The sequence below is a fragment of the Lynx rufus genome, unplaced genomic scaffold (genome assembly GCF_022079265.1).
Source record: "Lynx rufus isolate CCGP_SWC_20201006 ecotype Redwood Valley unplaced genomic scaffold, mLynRuf1.p SCAF_2, whole genome shotgun sequence".
Lineage (NCBI taxonomy): Eukaryota > Metazoa > Chordata > Mammalia > Carnivora > Felidae > Lynx > Lynx rufus.
The window spans coordinates 188697249-188710033 of record NW_025814834.1 but is presented as its reverse complement, the minus strand read 5'-3'; the positions used below and the strand labels follow the sequence as shown (position 1 = coordinate 188710033).

At 54.9% G+C, this 12785-nt stretch overlaps 2 protein-coding genes across 2 annotated transcripts in view; both read left to right on the top strand.

Moving 5' to 3' along the window:
- CFAP57 (cilia and flagella associated protein 57) overlaps positions 1-430 on the top strand; it is a 69846-nt gene extending 69416 nt beyond the window's left edge. The window contains exon 22 of the mRNA XM_047085240.1: positions 216-430. Coding sequence (XP_046941196.1) covers positions 216-430 — 215 coding nt within the window. The remainder of the gene's footprint in view (positions 1-215) is intronic.
- An 11068-nt stretch (positions 431-11498) lies between these two features.
- Positions 11499-12158, top strand: TMEM125 (transmembrane protein 125). The gene has a single exon (XM_047083693.1). The coding sequence runs from the start codon at positions 11499-11501 to the stop codon at positions 12156-12158; it is 660 nt and encodes a 219-aa protein (XP_046939649.1).
- The last annotated feature ends 627 nt before the right edge of the window (positions 12159-12785 follow it).

Genomic DNA, 12785 nt, shown 5'->3' with positions numbered 1-12785 from the left:
TTGTGTCTCACTCTGAAATGTGTCTCTTCACTCCTCCGTGTCTGCTACACGGTGAAATGGCCCATCTCTACCCCTGGCATCTGGGACTGAGTGTCTGTCCCTTAATAAGTGCTCATAACTATTTAAGGAGACAGGAGAAGAAAGAGGGATACGCTGGTTTCAAAAGAGCTTTGTGGCAGCCCAGGCCCACATTAGTCCTGCTCTATCCCTTCCAGTGCCCAGCGAGGCCATGCCCAGCATCGCTCCCACCATGAGACTGAATGAGCAAGAAGAAACTGGGAGAATCATCGAAATGCAACGCCTAGAAATCCAGCGCCTCCGAGAGCAGATCCAAGAGCAAGAGCAGATCCCGGGCTTCCACCCGCTCTCTGTCGTCCGGCTTCCTTCCCTCCTTGAGTCAGAAGTGGACTTTGAGGTGCAGACCAAGTGACCCCCTCTGGTAAGCCACCTGCAGTTGCATCAGAGGTAGCCCTGTGCCTCTGTCCCCCGGCCGGCTCTGGGCTGGCCCTGCAGTCCCTGCAGCACTGGCCACACCAGCCTCTTTCTCCTGCCCTGGGGAACTTGGGACGTGGTCAGAATAAAGATGTTTGCCCACAACCAGGTCCAACTCTCTGCTTAGTCAAGGAGCCAGGGAGCGAGTAGAGAGAGAGAGGACCCTGAGGAAGTGAGGGGGCGGGGGGCTCAACTCATCCCAAGCCATCGCTGCTTGTCCCCGTCCAGGCACAGGGCTGCCTGTCACTGCGGAGATCACACTGGACTTGGGCCCGGCCTCCTGCTGCCCCTCTGTCCTCTCTGGACCCCCGGGATGGGGCTGCCTGCTCCTACCCTAAGTATCACTGCCTGCCGCTTCTGACCTGGCTTCCTCTCCTGGCAGCCCAGTCAGGACCAGACAAAGCCACCGACGTTTTCTTCTCCTTTATGAAGCATAGTGAGATTTTTCTGGGGATTTGTACATGTGTGCAAAGATGACAGTAATGAACATGGCAAAGTGACTAGAGTTCCCCCAGGCCCTCCATCCCCTGCTGACCCTGTGGTGAGGACTGTAAGCAGAGCTCTATTTACAGAGGGTTCTCTTACACCCATGCACTCTGTGCACTCTACACTGGTCATTCTTGTTCTGCAGGGCCCTGCCCTGCTCCTCCATTTGAATGGAGGTGGGGGGAGGGTACCTCTTCCCCTAGGCCACCGTACTGGGCGCCCCAGTCACACATACCAGGAAAAGTGACATTTTATGCACTCAAGCAAAAGAACATAACCCAGATGTCCTTGTCTTCTCCCACCTTCAGAAGCCAGACACCCTTCTAATATCCAAATAGCAAACATTTAAGCCCCTGGTCTCTGCTGGTCCCTGCTGGCTGTCTTACACCTGGCATCTCCAAGACATTTCCCCATCTTCCCCAATCTGCTTTACCCCAGCTCTGGGCACTGCTCTTGGGTTAGTTTTCACAGCGAGAGCTGAGACGTAGCTGTCACGCCTGGCAAAGCTCTCCTGAAGCCTGGGGAGATCAGAAGGAAGGCTCACAGCAGAGGCTACCAAGCAGTCGACGTGGGACTCGCTCCTTAGCAACTCCCTGACCTCCACCCCTAGCCCACACCCTGTCAGAGTGGCCAGCTCCTCCCCTCCAGACCACTGTGTACGCAGCATGTCCTCTGCTCTAGGAGACCAGGCTCAGGGAGTAGGGAAAGATTCAGGCACCCTCTAATTGATTCAACCACAGAGACGACAGCCCATTACATTATCATGCCCGGCAGGTGGGCCCCTCTGGGACACAGATTTCATTCCGAACTAGCATATTGGCTTTACCTTTGCAGAAGAAACTGACTTGAAATGAGATCAGGGAGGTCAGCGGGGCTAGGTGCTGCAGGGTTTAAAGGTGCATTACAGATATGACTCTGTCCAGAGGCCAGCACAAAGCCACCAAGAGCCACTGCCCTCCACTTCCAGGCTCTTGCCACACTGGCCTCCTTCCAGTTCTTATAAAAGTTCAAGTTCTTCCTTGCCTCTGGGTCATTCCACATACTGTTTTCTCTGCCTGAAATGTTCTTGTACCCACACCTCACTCAGTGAACTTCATCCTTCAGATGGTAGCTGAAATGTCACTTGCTCACAAAGGTAGTCCCTGATCCCTCCTTCCCCATGTAGATTACACGTACCGTATTGTTTTCCTTCAGAACCCTCACTCTAACATACCCATTTGATGGTGTGATGCTGCCTCTCTTCCTAGGCTCTCGGTTCCATGGCTGTGTCTGTGTTTAAAGCTGTCTTGGGTGTTTGGGTGGAGCATTGATGAAGGGACCCGACAGTGGAGGCAGGGGGCTGTTGGGAAGACACCATGGCTAACTACAAGTAAGAGGACAGCTTCTGGGACCCAGATGGTGGCAGCAGAGATGCAGAGATGTGAATTTTTCTTTTTTTTTTTTTTTTTTAAGTTTATTTATTTTGAGAGAGAGAGAGAGCTAGTCAGGGAGGGGCAGAGAGAGAGGGAGACAGGATCTGAAGAGGGCTCTGTGCTGATAGCAGAGAGCCCGACGCGGGGCTCGAACTCACAAACCATGAGATCATGACCTGAACCGAAGTCGGATACTCGATTGACTGAGCCACCGAGGTGCCCTTGAGAAGTGAATTCTTCTGACTTCAGGACTGAGGGAGTTCGCCTAGCACGGGGAGAGGGAGGAAGACTCAGGAAGAAGGCACCTGCAGAGAAAACTGGTTGCTCTTCAGCCAGAAGGAAATTCACTGTGGCTGGATGCAGCAACATTCAAATGACAGAGTTTTCAACCTAAAAATGCCTTAGAATCAAGCCATCACATTTCACCTACAAGATGGGCCTTAGGGGAGGCGCCTGGGTGGCTCAGTCGGTTAAGCCTCCGACTTTGGCTCAGGTCACGATCTCCAGTTTGTGAGTTTCAGCCCTGCGTCAGGCTCTGTGCTGACAGCTCAGAGCCTGGAGCCTGCTTTTGATTCTGTGTCTCCCTCTCTCTCTGCCCTGCCCCTACTTGCGCGCGCTCTCTCTCTGTCTCTGTCTCTGTCTCTCTCTCAAAAATAAATAAACATTAAAAAAAAAAAAAAAAAAGATGTGTTAGGTTACAGATGAGGAAATCAAAGCCAGGAAGAGTGAAATAGTTGATACAGCGTCATCCCAGCAGGGCCGGACTCACAGCCCAGGCTGTCCATGGCCTCCACATCCCAACCACATTAAGCCTGCTCTGGAGACGCACCAGACAGAACCTGGACCAGGTGTGGAGGTCATAGGAGTGTGACGCTCCACAAGTCTAACCCAGAAGTAGAGGGAGCTGATGCCTCCCAAACTAGGCTCCCCTGAGTCCAGTGGCCGAGAAGGAGGTGAAGGCAGAAGGAAACGGAGAGCCCCATCCCAGCAAAGCCTGGCACTTGGGCCAGCAGGTCAACAGGGTGTTTCCTCACTTGCCCGGGGGGCAGGCAGATGGCCTCTTGTTGGCAAATTTGCAGCCAGAGGTACAATCTTGCTGTTTTATGCCGGTCTCAGCCTATCAATAACCAACGTTGTGGCTAGACTCACCCTTGTGGTTCTTACTATGATCCCAAGACACCCTTCAGCAACCACCATCAGGAAACTTTGAAAAAAATAAAGCTTTATTACTTACAGGGCCTGGAAATGATACATCTCACCTGGGGCCACACAGCAAGGTCGTGGGGAGGGAGGGAGGGAGAGGAGGGAGGGAGGAAGAGAGAGAGAGCCATCTCACAGGCCTGGGATTCTGCTTTATTGGGGTCAAGTGTGAGGCCTAGGGTTTTGTGGGCTATTTAAAACATAAGAGTGGGAATTTGAAGGGTAGGGAGGGGGGCGGGGAAAGTGGCTCAAACGGTCAGTTATTAAAATCAACCAAGATCTCAGAAACAAAGAAACCTCAGTGGCTGCCAGTGTGTTTTTTTGAGATAGTCCTCTGTGAAGTGGATGCCTCGGAGATCAAAGGAGAAGTCAGGCTCTCTTGTTACAAAGAGAAAAGTCACTGTTAGGGTTTAGCTACACCAGTTTGCCTCCCATAGTCTATCCTGTGCGTTCCCACCTCAAGCTGTTGGGTGGCCCTGACTGGGGTGGCCGCTGCACTGAGACCTCCCTTCACTTTGCCTATCCTGACTCCAGGGGAGGTTCTCACCCCACTGGTGAACCTCCCCTTTCACCACCCCCTTCTAGGGTCCCTAGAGCCAGTTGACCCCCTCATTGACAGAGTGGGCCTGGCAGTCACCTCCTCCTACAGGACTCTACTGTCACCCAGGTGGCTAGGCATCGGCATACGAACTCCACTCTTGTTCTTCTGCTTGCGGTCCATTGGTAACCTAGGGAGTCATTCATCTATGGTGGGACAGCTGGTGCTTTTGGATGACTATCCTCTTTCTGAGCCCCAGACACCCATTGGCTCCCCTGTCCTTCTTCTAGACCATTTGCATCGGCTGTGGCCAGACAGGGTGAGCTCCCAAGCAAGCCTCCCTTCGCCATCCTGTTCTCCTGGCACTGAGGACCCTGCCTCACAGGAGGTCCTAGCATCAGCATCTACCTTTCCCCACTGCTTTTTACACAAGGCATGACCAGTCCTTACCCGACAGCTGCTCCCAGGAGGTGCCTGAGGAGCCCCGGTGGGCCTGGGAATATGTGTGTGTCCAGGTAGGACTCCCTTGCCATCACTGCTCTGGATTTGGAAAGATCAGAGAGAAGGATGTCCAGACCAGGGGTGGGGTTCCTTCCCCCGGAGCTGTGTGGGGGCGAGCTCCTCTAGACCACTGGAGGTTCAAGATCCACTTATGCTTTGAGCACACCTAAGATACCGACTCCCCTGAGCTGAACTGGAATGGGAGCCGATGTACGAGGAGGTGACCCTGCTGTGTGCCAGGCAGCAGGAAGAACTAACATTCCCGATCCCCCACGATGGCCAGTCAGATACAGGAATGTGTACCTGTTGTTCATGTGGGATTTGGCAGGGGTGCTGGGTGTCCACTAGGACTTAACCTAGCCCCTACTGTGTGTACTGATGTAATAAATGTATTAAAAGTGGGACTGGGAGAGTCCAGTTCTGAACAGAAGAACTATGGATGCCCTTCTTTAGTTACAAGTAGCAAAACCCAACTCCAGCCAGTTTAAGCCACTAGGGAAATCACTGGGCTGGGGGCGAGAAGGGGGGACGGTCTTAGGGAATCTCAAGGCAGAGATACAATCAGGCCTCAAAAGAAACTTGCACCAGGGCCTGGCTGGACCACCCCTCCTTCTCTTGTCCTTCCCCCTTCTCTGCAGACCACTTTCCATCCCCAGTTCAGCTGGGGCTAGGTACTTCAGCATCTCATTAGTACATGCCCCAAAGCTGAAATGGAATCTCTAGTCTGATTTTAAAATGCCAAAAGCAGGGGCGCCTGGATGGCTCGGTCGGCTGACCGTCCGACTCCAGCTCAGGTCGTGATCTCACAGTCTGTGAGTTCGAGGCCTGCATCGGGCTCTGTGCCAACAGCTCAGAGCCTGGAGCCTGTTTCGGATTCTGTGAATCCCTCACTCTCTGACCTCCCCCGTTCATGCTCTGTCTCTCTCTGTCTCAAAAAAATAAATAAACGTTAAAAAAAATTTTTTTTAAAATGCCAAAAGCAGGGGGAGAGCCTGGGTGGCTCAGTCGGTTACCATCCGACTTCGGCTCAGGTCATGATCTCAACAGTTCATGGGTTTGAGCCCTGCGTCGGACTCTGTGCTGACAGCTCAGAGCCTGGAGCCTGCTTCAGATTCTGTGTCTCCCTCTCTCTGCCCCTCCCCTGCTAGCACTCTCTCTCTCAAAAATAAATAAACATTAAAAAAGAAGAATTGATTATATTATTTAATCACACACACAACTAAGTACTATTGTCCCCGTTTTACAACCAAAGAGAATGAATTTTTCTAAGGTTATGGAGCTGGAGCTGGGGCTTGACACTTCAAGGTCAATCTAGCTCCAAAACCAATGTTCTGTTCCAACATTCATTCAACATGCATTCCCTGAGCACCTGTTATATGCCAAGCCCATTCTAGGAGCAGGGAAGATACCATGAGTCAGACTCAAATCCCTTCCCTCATGAAGCTTACATTTTCGGGGAGTAGAGAGCCAACATTCCAGACAGGTAAGAAAAATATATAGCATACGGGGCAGTGAGAAGTGCTACAGAGAAACATAAGAGAACAGAGGAAATAAAATAAGGGAAAGGGATAGGAAGTATGGGGAAGGCTGTGATTTTAGACAGAGTTGCCTGGAAGGCCTTCTCCCTGAGAAGGTGCTGTTCGAGCACATTCCTGAAGGAAGGTGCAGGAAGGAGTCTTGGGGAGAAAAGCATTCCAGGCAGAGGGAATAGCCTGTGCAAAGTCTCTGAGCATGAGCAAGCCAGGGAGGGAACTCAGGGCCTTAGGATGGGGGAGGACTGTTTCTCTGCGGAAGAGGACCACTGGAGGCTTGCAAGCACAGTAATGACATTACCCGCTCTGCCTTAGAACAGGGTCACTCCAGCGACCAGGTTGACAGTAGCCTTCGGTGGGAATGTGGCAGAGGCAGGGAGACTGGGCCACAGGGCCTCTCTTTTGAGAGGCAGGCCTCTCAGAACTCCCACCATCTAATGAACCAGCTAGAACCCACATTTGGCACTCTGTGCCCATGGCCACCTCCTACTCTTGGCTTTCACTGTTGCCCATCTGAGCTGCCCCCACAGCCTCTGCTTTGGGGACACGGTTCAAAAGCCCTGCAAGGAGCCTGCCTGTCCGCTTGAACTCCAAGTTACTTGATAAGACCCAGAATGAAAACAAAGACACACAATCCATGTTTAAACTGAGGAAGTTTTAGGCTTTGTTACCCCTACCCAACAAGTTTTTTTCAAACTTCCCAGGGGAAAGGGAGGGAAAATGTCATGAGTCCCCCCTGCCCCAGCTCCTTCCAGGACAGCTAGACCATGGCTGGCTGGCTGGGCTAACCCCTCCTTGGGACCAGAAGGATAAATAATTGCTAGACATGAGCAAGAGGAGTACACAGAGGTGAGCCCTACCCGGCCCCCCTCCCCCCACCCCACTTCCCAGCTCCTCCCAGGGCAAAGGACACCTTTACAATGCTTCACAAAGTGACACAGTCACATGGCTGTCCCTGAGATCCAGCCTGCCCCAACTTTTCCTTGAGGGGAAGAACCATCTAGATCTGCACTGTCCAGAAAGGGAGCTGCGAGCCACACGTGGTGATTGAGCATTTGCAGCGTAGCTAGTCTGAACTGAGATGCACAAAATAATGGACTGAAATAGCTCCTTAATCACTCGTATATTAAGATGCAAATATTTGGGGGTTGAACAAAAATTGTAAGATATTATTTTCACCCTTTTTTCCCTACCTTTTTAAAGTGGCTACTAGAAGATTTTAAATTACACATGTAGCTCATGTTCTATTTCTATTCGACAGTGCTGCTCTAAGGTTGTGACTGGCTCCCCCATCATCCCCACAGAACGAAGCTAAGACGGGTCAAGAATAATTATTTTGTTGGGGCACTTGGGTGGCTCAGCCGGTTAAGCATCCGACTTCAGCTCAGATTATGATCTCGCGGTTCATGAGTTTGAGCCCCGCCGTCAGGCTCGGTGCTGACAGCTCAGAGCCTGGAGCCTGCTTCGGATTCTGTGTCTCCCTCTCTCTCTGTCCCTCCCCTACTTACAATCTGTCTCTCTCTCTCAAAACAAGTAAACATTAAAAAAAATTTTTTTTAAGAATTATTTTGCGAGCTGAGAATGGGAAGAAGATTTTGATTTTGTTTTTCTTGTCTATTCCATCCATATCAGAAGGAGAGAGAATAAGGGGTGTTACAAGGGGCTCCACCCAGGAGACGGGGGACAGTCTACAACCACCTCCGAGCAGGCACCCTTTCCCCACCCAAAGCATGTGCGGTGGGTGGTGCTGGATTCCCTATTAGAAACAGAGCCCTGGCCATGTCTCTGGTATATTTCGGAATCCTCCAGGGGCACCGCAAGTGAGTCCAGAGCCTTGCCATGGCGTCTACGTCCCTGTGCAACCCGCCAAACTTGCCCTTCCAGCATTGTCTTACACACTCCCTGCATCTATCACCTCACACATTCATTTCTCCAGCAAATATTTATTGGTTACCTCCCACGTGCCAGGCAAAATGCTGGCTTCTAAGGTCATGATGGTTAGCAAAACGGACACTAAGGCCACCGTGTGGGGGGGGGGGGATGTGGGGGGGTGACCAGTAAGTAAATAGGGGCAATTACAGCACATGCACCAAGAGCAGCTGTGGGGGAAGCACAGGGGCCATGGGTGCACCAGAGAAACCTAAACCGGCCTCAAAGTCCGAGAGGGCTTCCTGGAGGAGGTGACATCACAGTTAAAGAATTCGAGTTGGCCACACGGAGCCTGGGTGGCAGGACGTACCCCATGCAGGGGAACTCTGAGTTCAAAAACCAACCAGAAGGGCAAAACAGTGGACAGAGCATGCAGAACTGAATGACGTGACATGCAATCTGGCTGGATGGCAGGGGGCCAGTGGCAAATGACTGGTCTAGTTGTAGATGGCAGGGGCTGTGTGAGCCCTGCAAAGGAGTGTGGCATACATCCTGAAGTGTTATTCTGCAAGAGTTGTAAGCAGGGGAGCTCTGGTGTACTCCTGAAAAGCCTTTACCCCTCCTCTTCCTCCTCCTCCTCCTTCTCCTCCTCCTCCCCCTCCTCCTCCTCCTCCCCCTCCTCCTTCTCCTCCCTACCTCCTCCTCTTCCTCCTCCCCCCCTTCTTCCTCTCCCTCCTCCTCCTCAGGGGGAGCTCCCATCCCACCTCCCCCAGCAGGAACCACATCCAGGAGGCAAGCCTACTGCAGTCACATACTTGGGGCTTTAAGGAGACTGATCAAGGGGCTTGTAGGGACTCCAATCCAGGGATGAGTGTACTGGGACTGGGTTTGGGGATCAGCTGGTGTTGGAATTTGGGGCCGAGGCAGGATTTTAGTTAGGGGCTGGGACTTGGGGGCTGAATTGAGGGACAAGAGTCAAGGTTGTGGTCTAGGACCTAATTGCAGAATTTGGAGCTGGGGTTGGGGTGAGGAACTGGAACGAGGTTTCAAGCCAGATTTGGGGTCGGGATCTGGAGTCGGGACTGGAATCGGATTTGGAAATGGGGCTGGGGGTTGGGGCTGAGATGTGGGGTAGGGGTTGCAGCCGGAGCTAGGAATTCTAGTTAGGGTTTGAAACTGCAGCTGGGGTCGGGGTTAGGTTTAGGCTGGAATGAAAGTTAAGCTGGGCTTGGAGCCAGGGGATGGGTTAGGGTCCAGGCTCTGGGGCAGATAGACAACGTTCCTCCAGCTACCCAGATCTGGGAATTGTGTTCGAGCCCTAACAGCAGTTGACAGAAGCCCCTCCCTTCCCAGGAATGCCTCGGCCCAGCCGAAGGAGCTTTGCCACGTCAGCCAATCGGCTCAAGCCCTGCCTTGGAAACACCTGTTGATCCCCCTCCCCCCCCACACACACACCCGAGAGGCTCACCTGGACGCAGGTTAGGCAGGTGAAGCGCCTCCCCGGAAACGAAGCTGGAGCGCCCCACCTGCCTGGCCCAGCCCGCTCTGGTCGGATCCAGCACTTCCAGGTTTCTTGTGAGTGCCCCATGGTCCCCTGACCCCCACCGCCCCCACTCTCTCCCACTGGCGCTTCCTGACAACCTCCACCCCACCCCCGGCCTGGCCCCGCTGTCCCAGCACACCTGTGCCAGCACTTTTCGACCCCGTGAAGTCACAGCCCTGAGGAATGCCGGGACTGACTCCAGGTCCCCTCCCACGGCCCCTCCCCCACCTCCCTTGGGGGCATCTGCACCTGCTCCTCCCACCTCAAGTGCTAGGCAGCCCCTGGAGTGGGGTTGCGAAGGACCAGTAACCTCATCAGAGGTGTAACCCATGCACAGCCACATTAATCATATTCCGGGACCTATCCAGGACCTGCATCCTATATGAAGCAGGAGTCCTCTCCTAAATTAAAGAGGAGAACATTGTGTTCTCTGATTCAAAAAGCACGCTTTGGGCATCTGTGCGGGCCCAAGAATTCCCACTGGAAATTTGAAATGGCCGTGTCAACTGACTCGCCCCCATCCTTCAAGAAAATGTTACTGTCCTCACTTCTCAGATAAGGAGACTGAGGCTCTAAGAGGTGAAGTCATCCGGGGCTTCTCTGACCTTCCCCTGAGCCCCTCTTCTGACTAACCCACACCCAGCATTTATCACATATACACACCTGCTGTAAACTCGGGCTCCTTGAGGGCAGAGACCACAGCTGCTTTATTTCACCCAGTTTGAGTCATGCTGACTGGTCTCTAGAGGACATGTTAAAAGAGTGACCACCGTCAGGTCCCTTGCCCAAGTCCCATGGGTGGTAAGAACAGCAGCTGGGGTTCCAGCACAGAGCCCTCCTTCTCCCTTTGCGCCACTTTAGAGAAATCGTGGAGGAGGATGTCGTGGGGGATTGGTGATGGGGAGAACGGAGAAGAGTGGGAGGCAGGAAGACGGGTGTGGAAGAGGGTGATGAGGCAGGAGCCATGGGGATGGAAACAGGGACTGGATGGAGAGAGGTTTGCAGGTGGCCTCCCTGGGATTACACTCCACAAGGAAGTAAGGAACATGAGAGGGGGAGGAGGTCTGGGCTAAGAGCCTGGGATGCGACCCGTTGCATCAGAGGTGACTATGGAACATCCAGGTGACAATTGGCTTCGGGGTCTGGAGCTCAGGAAGGAGATCCAGGTTTGAGGGAGAAAGCAATTAGGGCACCAGCGGCTGTGGATGGAAATCAGAGGAGATGTTGGGGAAGGAGAGATCTAGGGGTTAGATCCTGACCCACAAGAGAAGTAGCCGCAGCCCCGAGAGAGAGAGAGAGAGAGAGAGAGAGAGAGAGAGAGAGAGAGAAAAGATTCAGGGTCAGGCTGCTGGTTCCAGAAGAGTTAAGTCATTAGCCCCCTCCCTCCCCACAGCCCTCCCCCCAGGAGCCAGTGGTGACAGCTGAGGCCATGTGAGTCGGATCCTGAATGAGGCTTTATCTCTGCTCTTGGTCCCATCATCCACTGTGGCACCAGTTCCTTCGCCAGCCGGGATGGGACAGGCAACTGAGAGAGCCCGGAGAGGTCAGGGGCCGGGCCAGGGGCTTCCCTGGAGGGGTGGGAGGTGTGCTACGTGGGGGAAGTCCCCGGGGTCATTGGAGAAGCATTCCCAAGTGGCAGTGGGGGGGGGGGGGGAGGCGGCGGGGGGAGGCCGTCGGGGGACACTGGGGTGGATTCCCTGGGATCATCCCCAAGGCTCCCAGAAGAGACCATAAAGGCTGAGCAGGCTGGGGAGGTGACAAGTGCGATTCCCGCCCCCCCCGCAGGTGATGGTGGCCATACCCTGGACTGGGAGAGGAACATGACTCTGGGCCTCTAGCTGCCGAGCTGGTGGGTGGGGCTCTAGGCCATGACCCGCACCCTCTGACCCCTGATACTGACCTCTGTCCTCTGCCCCGCCCCCTCTATGCCGGAAGGAGAGGCTCAAGCCCCGCCGGGCGGGGGGCCGCCCCCGGACGCGCTGGCGGAGCAGGTAGAGCTGTGGTGGTCCCAGCAGCCCCGGCGCTCGGCGCTCTGCTTCGCCGTGGCCGTGGCGCTCGTGGCGGGCTGCGGGGCGGGTGGCGTGGCGCTGCTGTCCTCCACCAGCAGCCGCTCGGGCGAGTGGCGGCTGGCGACGGGCACCGTGCTGTGCCTGCTGGCCCTGCTGGTCCTGGTCAAGCAGCTGATGAGCTCCGCCGTGCAGGACATGAACTGCCTCCGCCAGCCCCACCACGTGGCCCTGCTGCGGAGCGGCGGCGGGGTGGACGCCCTGGTCGTGCTGCTCAGCGGCCTGGTGGTGCTGGTCACCGGCCTGACTCTGGCCGGGCTGGCCGCCGCCCCGGCCCCGGCCCGGCCCCTGGCCGCCATGCTGTCTGTGGGCATCGGCCTGGCCGCCTCGGGTGCGCTCTTGCTGCTGGGCTTGCTGCTCTATCAGGTGGGCGTCAGTGGACACTGTCCGCCTCTCCGTGCGGCCGCCCCCTCCACCCACGCCCACCACGGTGGCGACGGCAGCATCTTCAGCATCTCGGGACGGTTTTCTGCCGGGCGGCGTCATGAGACCACGTCCAGCATCGCCAGCCTCATCTGACCGAGCCCGAGTTCCCCTGCCCGCGACCTGCTTCAGCGTCCACGGCGCCGTGCCAGGGTGGGAGTGGGTGTGAGTGTGTGCTTGCACGCGCACGTGAGTGCGTAGGTGTCCCCAGGACCATCTGGCCCTCCGTGGGATTGCGTGTCGCGTGTACCCACACATCCATGCCACAGGAAGGTGGAACTGGGGGCTTGTGGGTGGCAGTGGAACTGTCAGAGTCTACCCGTCTTGACCTGGGCCCCTGAAGATTCTTGGCCCCTGTTCCCAGCCCCCCTCAAATCCAACCCTGCCTTGGAACACCTATCAGAGATTTCCAGGAGCGACTGTCCTACCCCAGAGACCATACCGGCAACTTCACTGAGGAAAGTACCCGGTGACAAAGTGCAAAGAACGCGGGCTCCACAATGTGACAGGACTGGACTGGAATCCCCCACCCGCTGGGGGGCCTTGGGCAAGTGACTTAACCTCTCTGAGCCTCAGTTTCCGGAGAGTCACAGTCGTGGTCGTGGTAATCGATTGTGAGGACCACATCGTATATGGAAGGACTGGGCACGTGGCAGGTGTGCAATAAAACTGGGGGCCGTTGTCACTGTCGCTGTCGGTACCTCACCATCTCCCCTCCCCCTC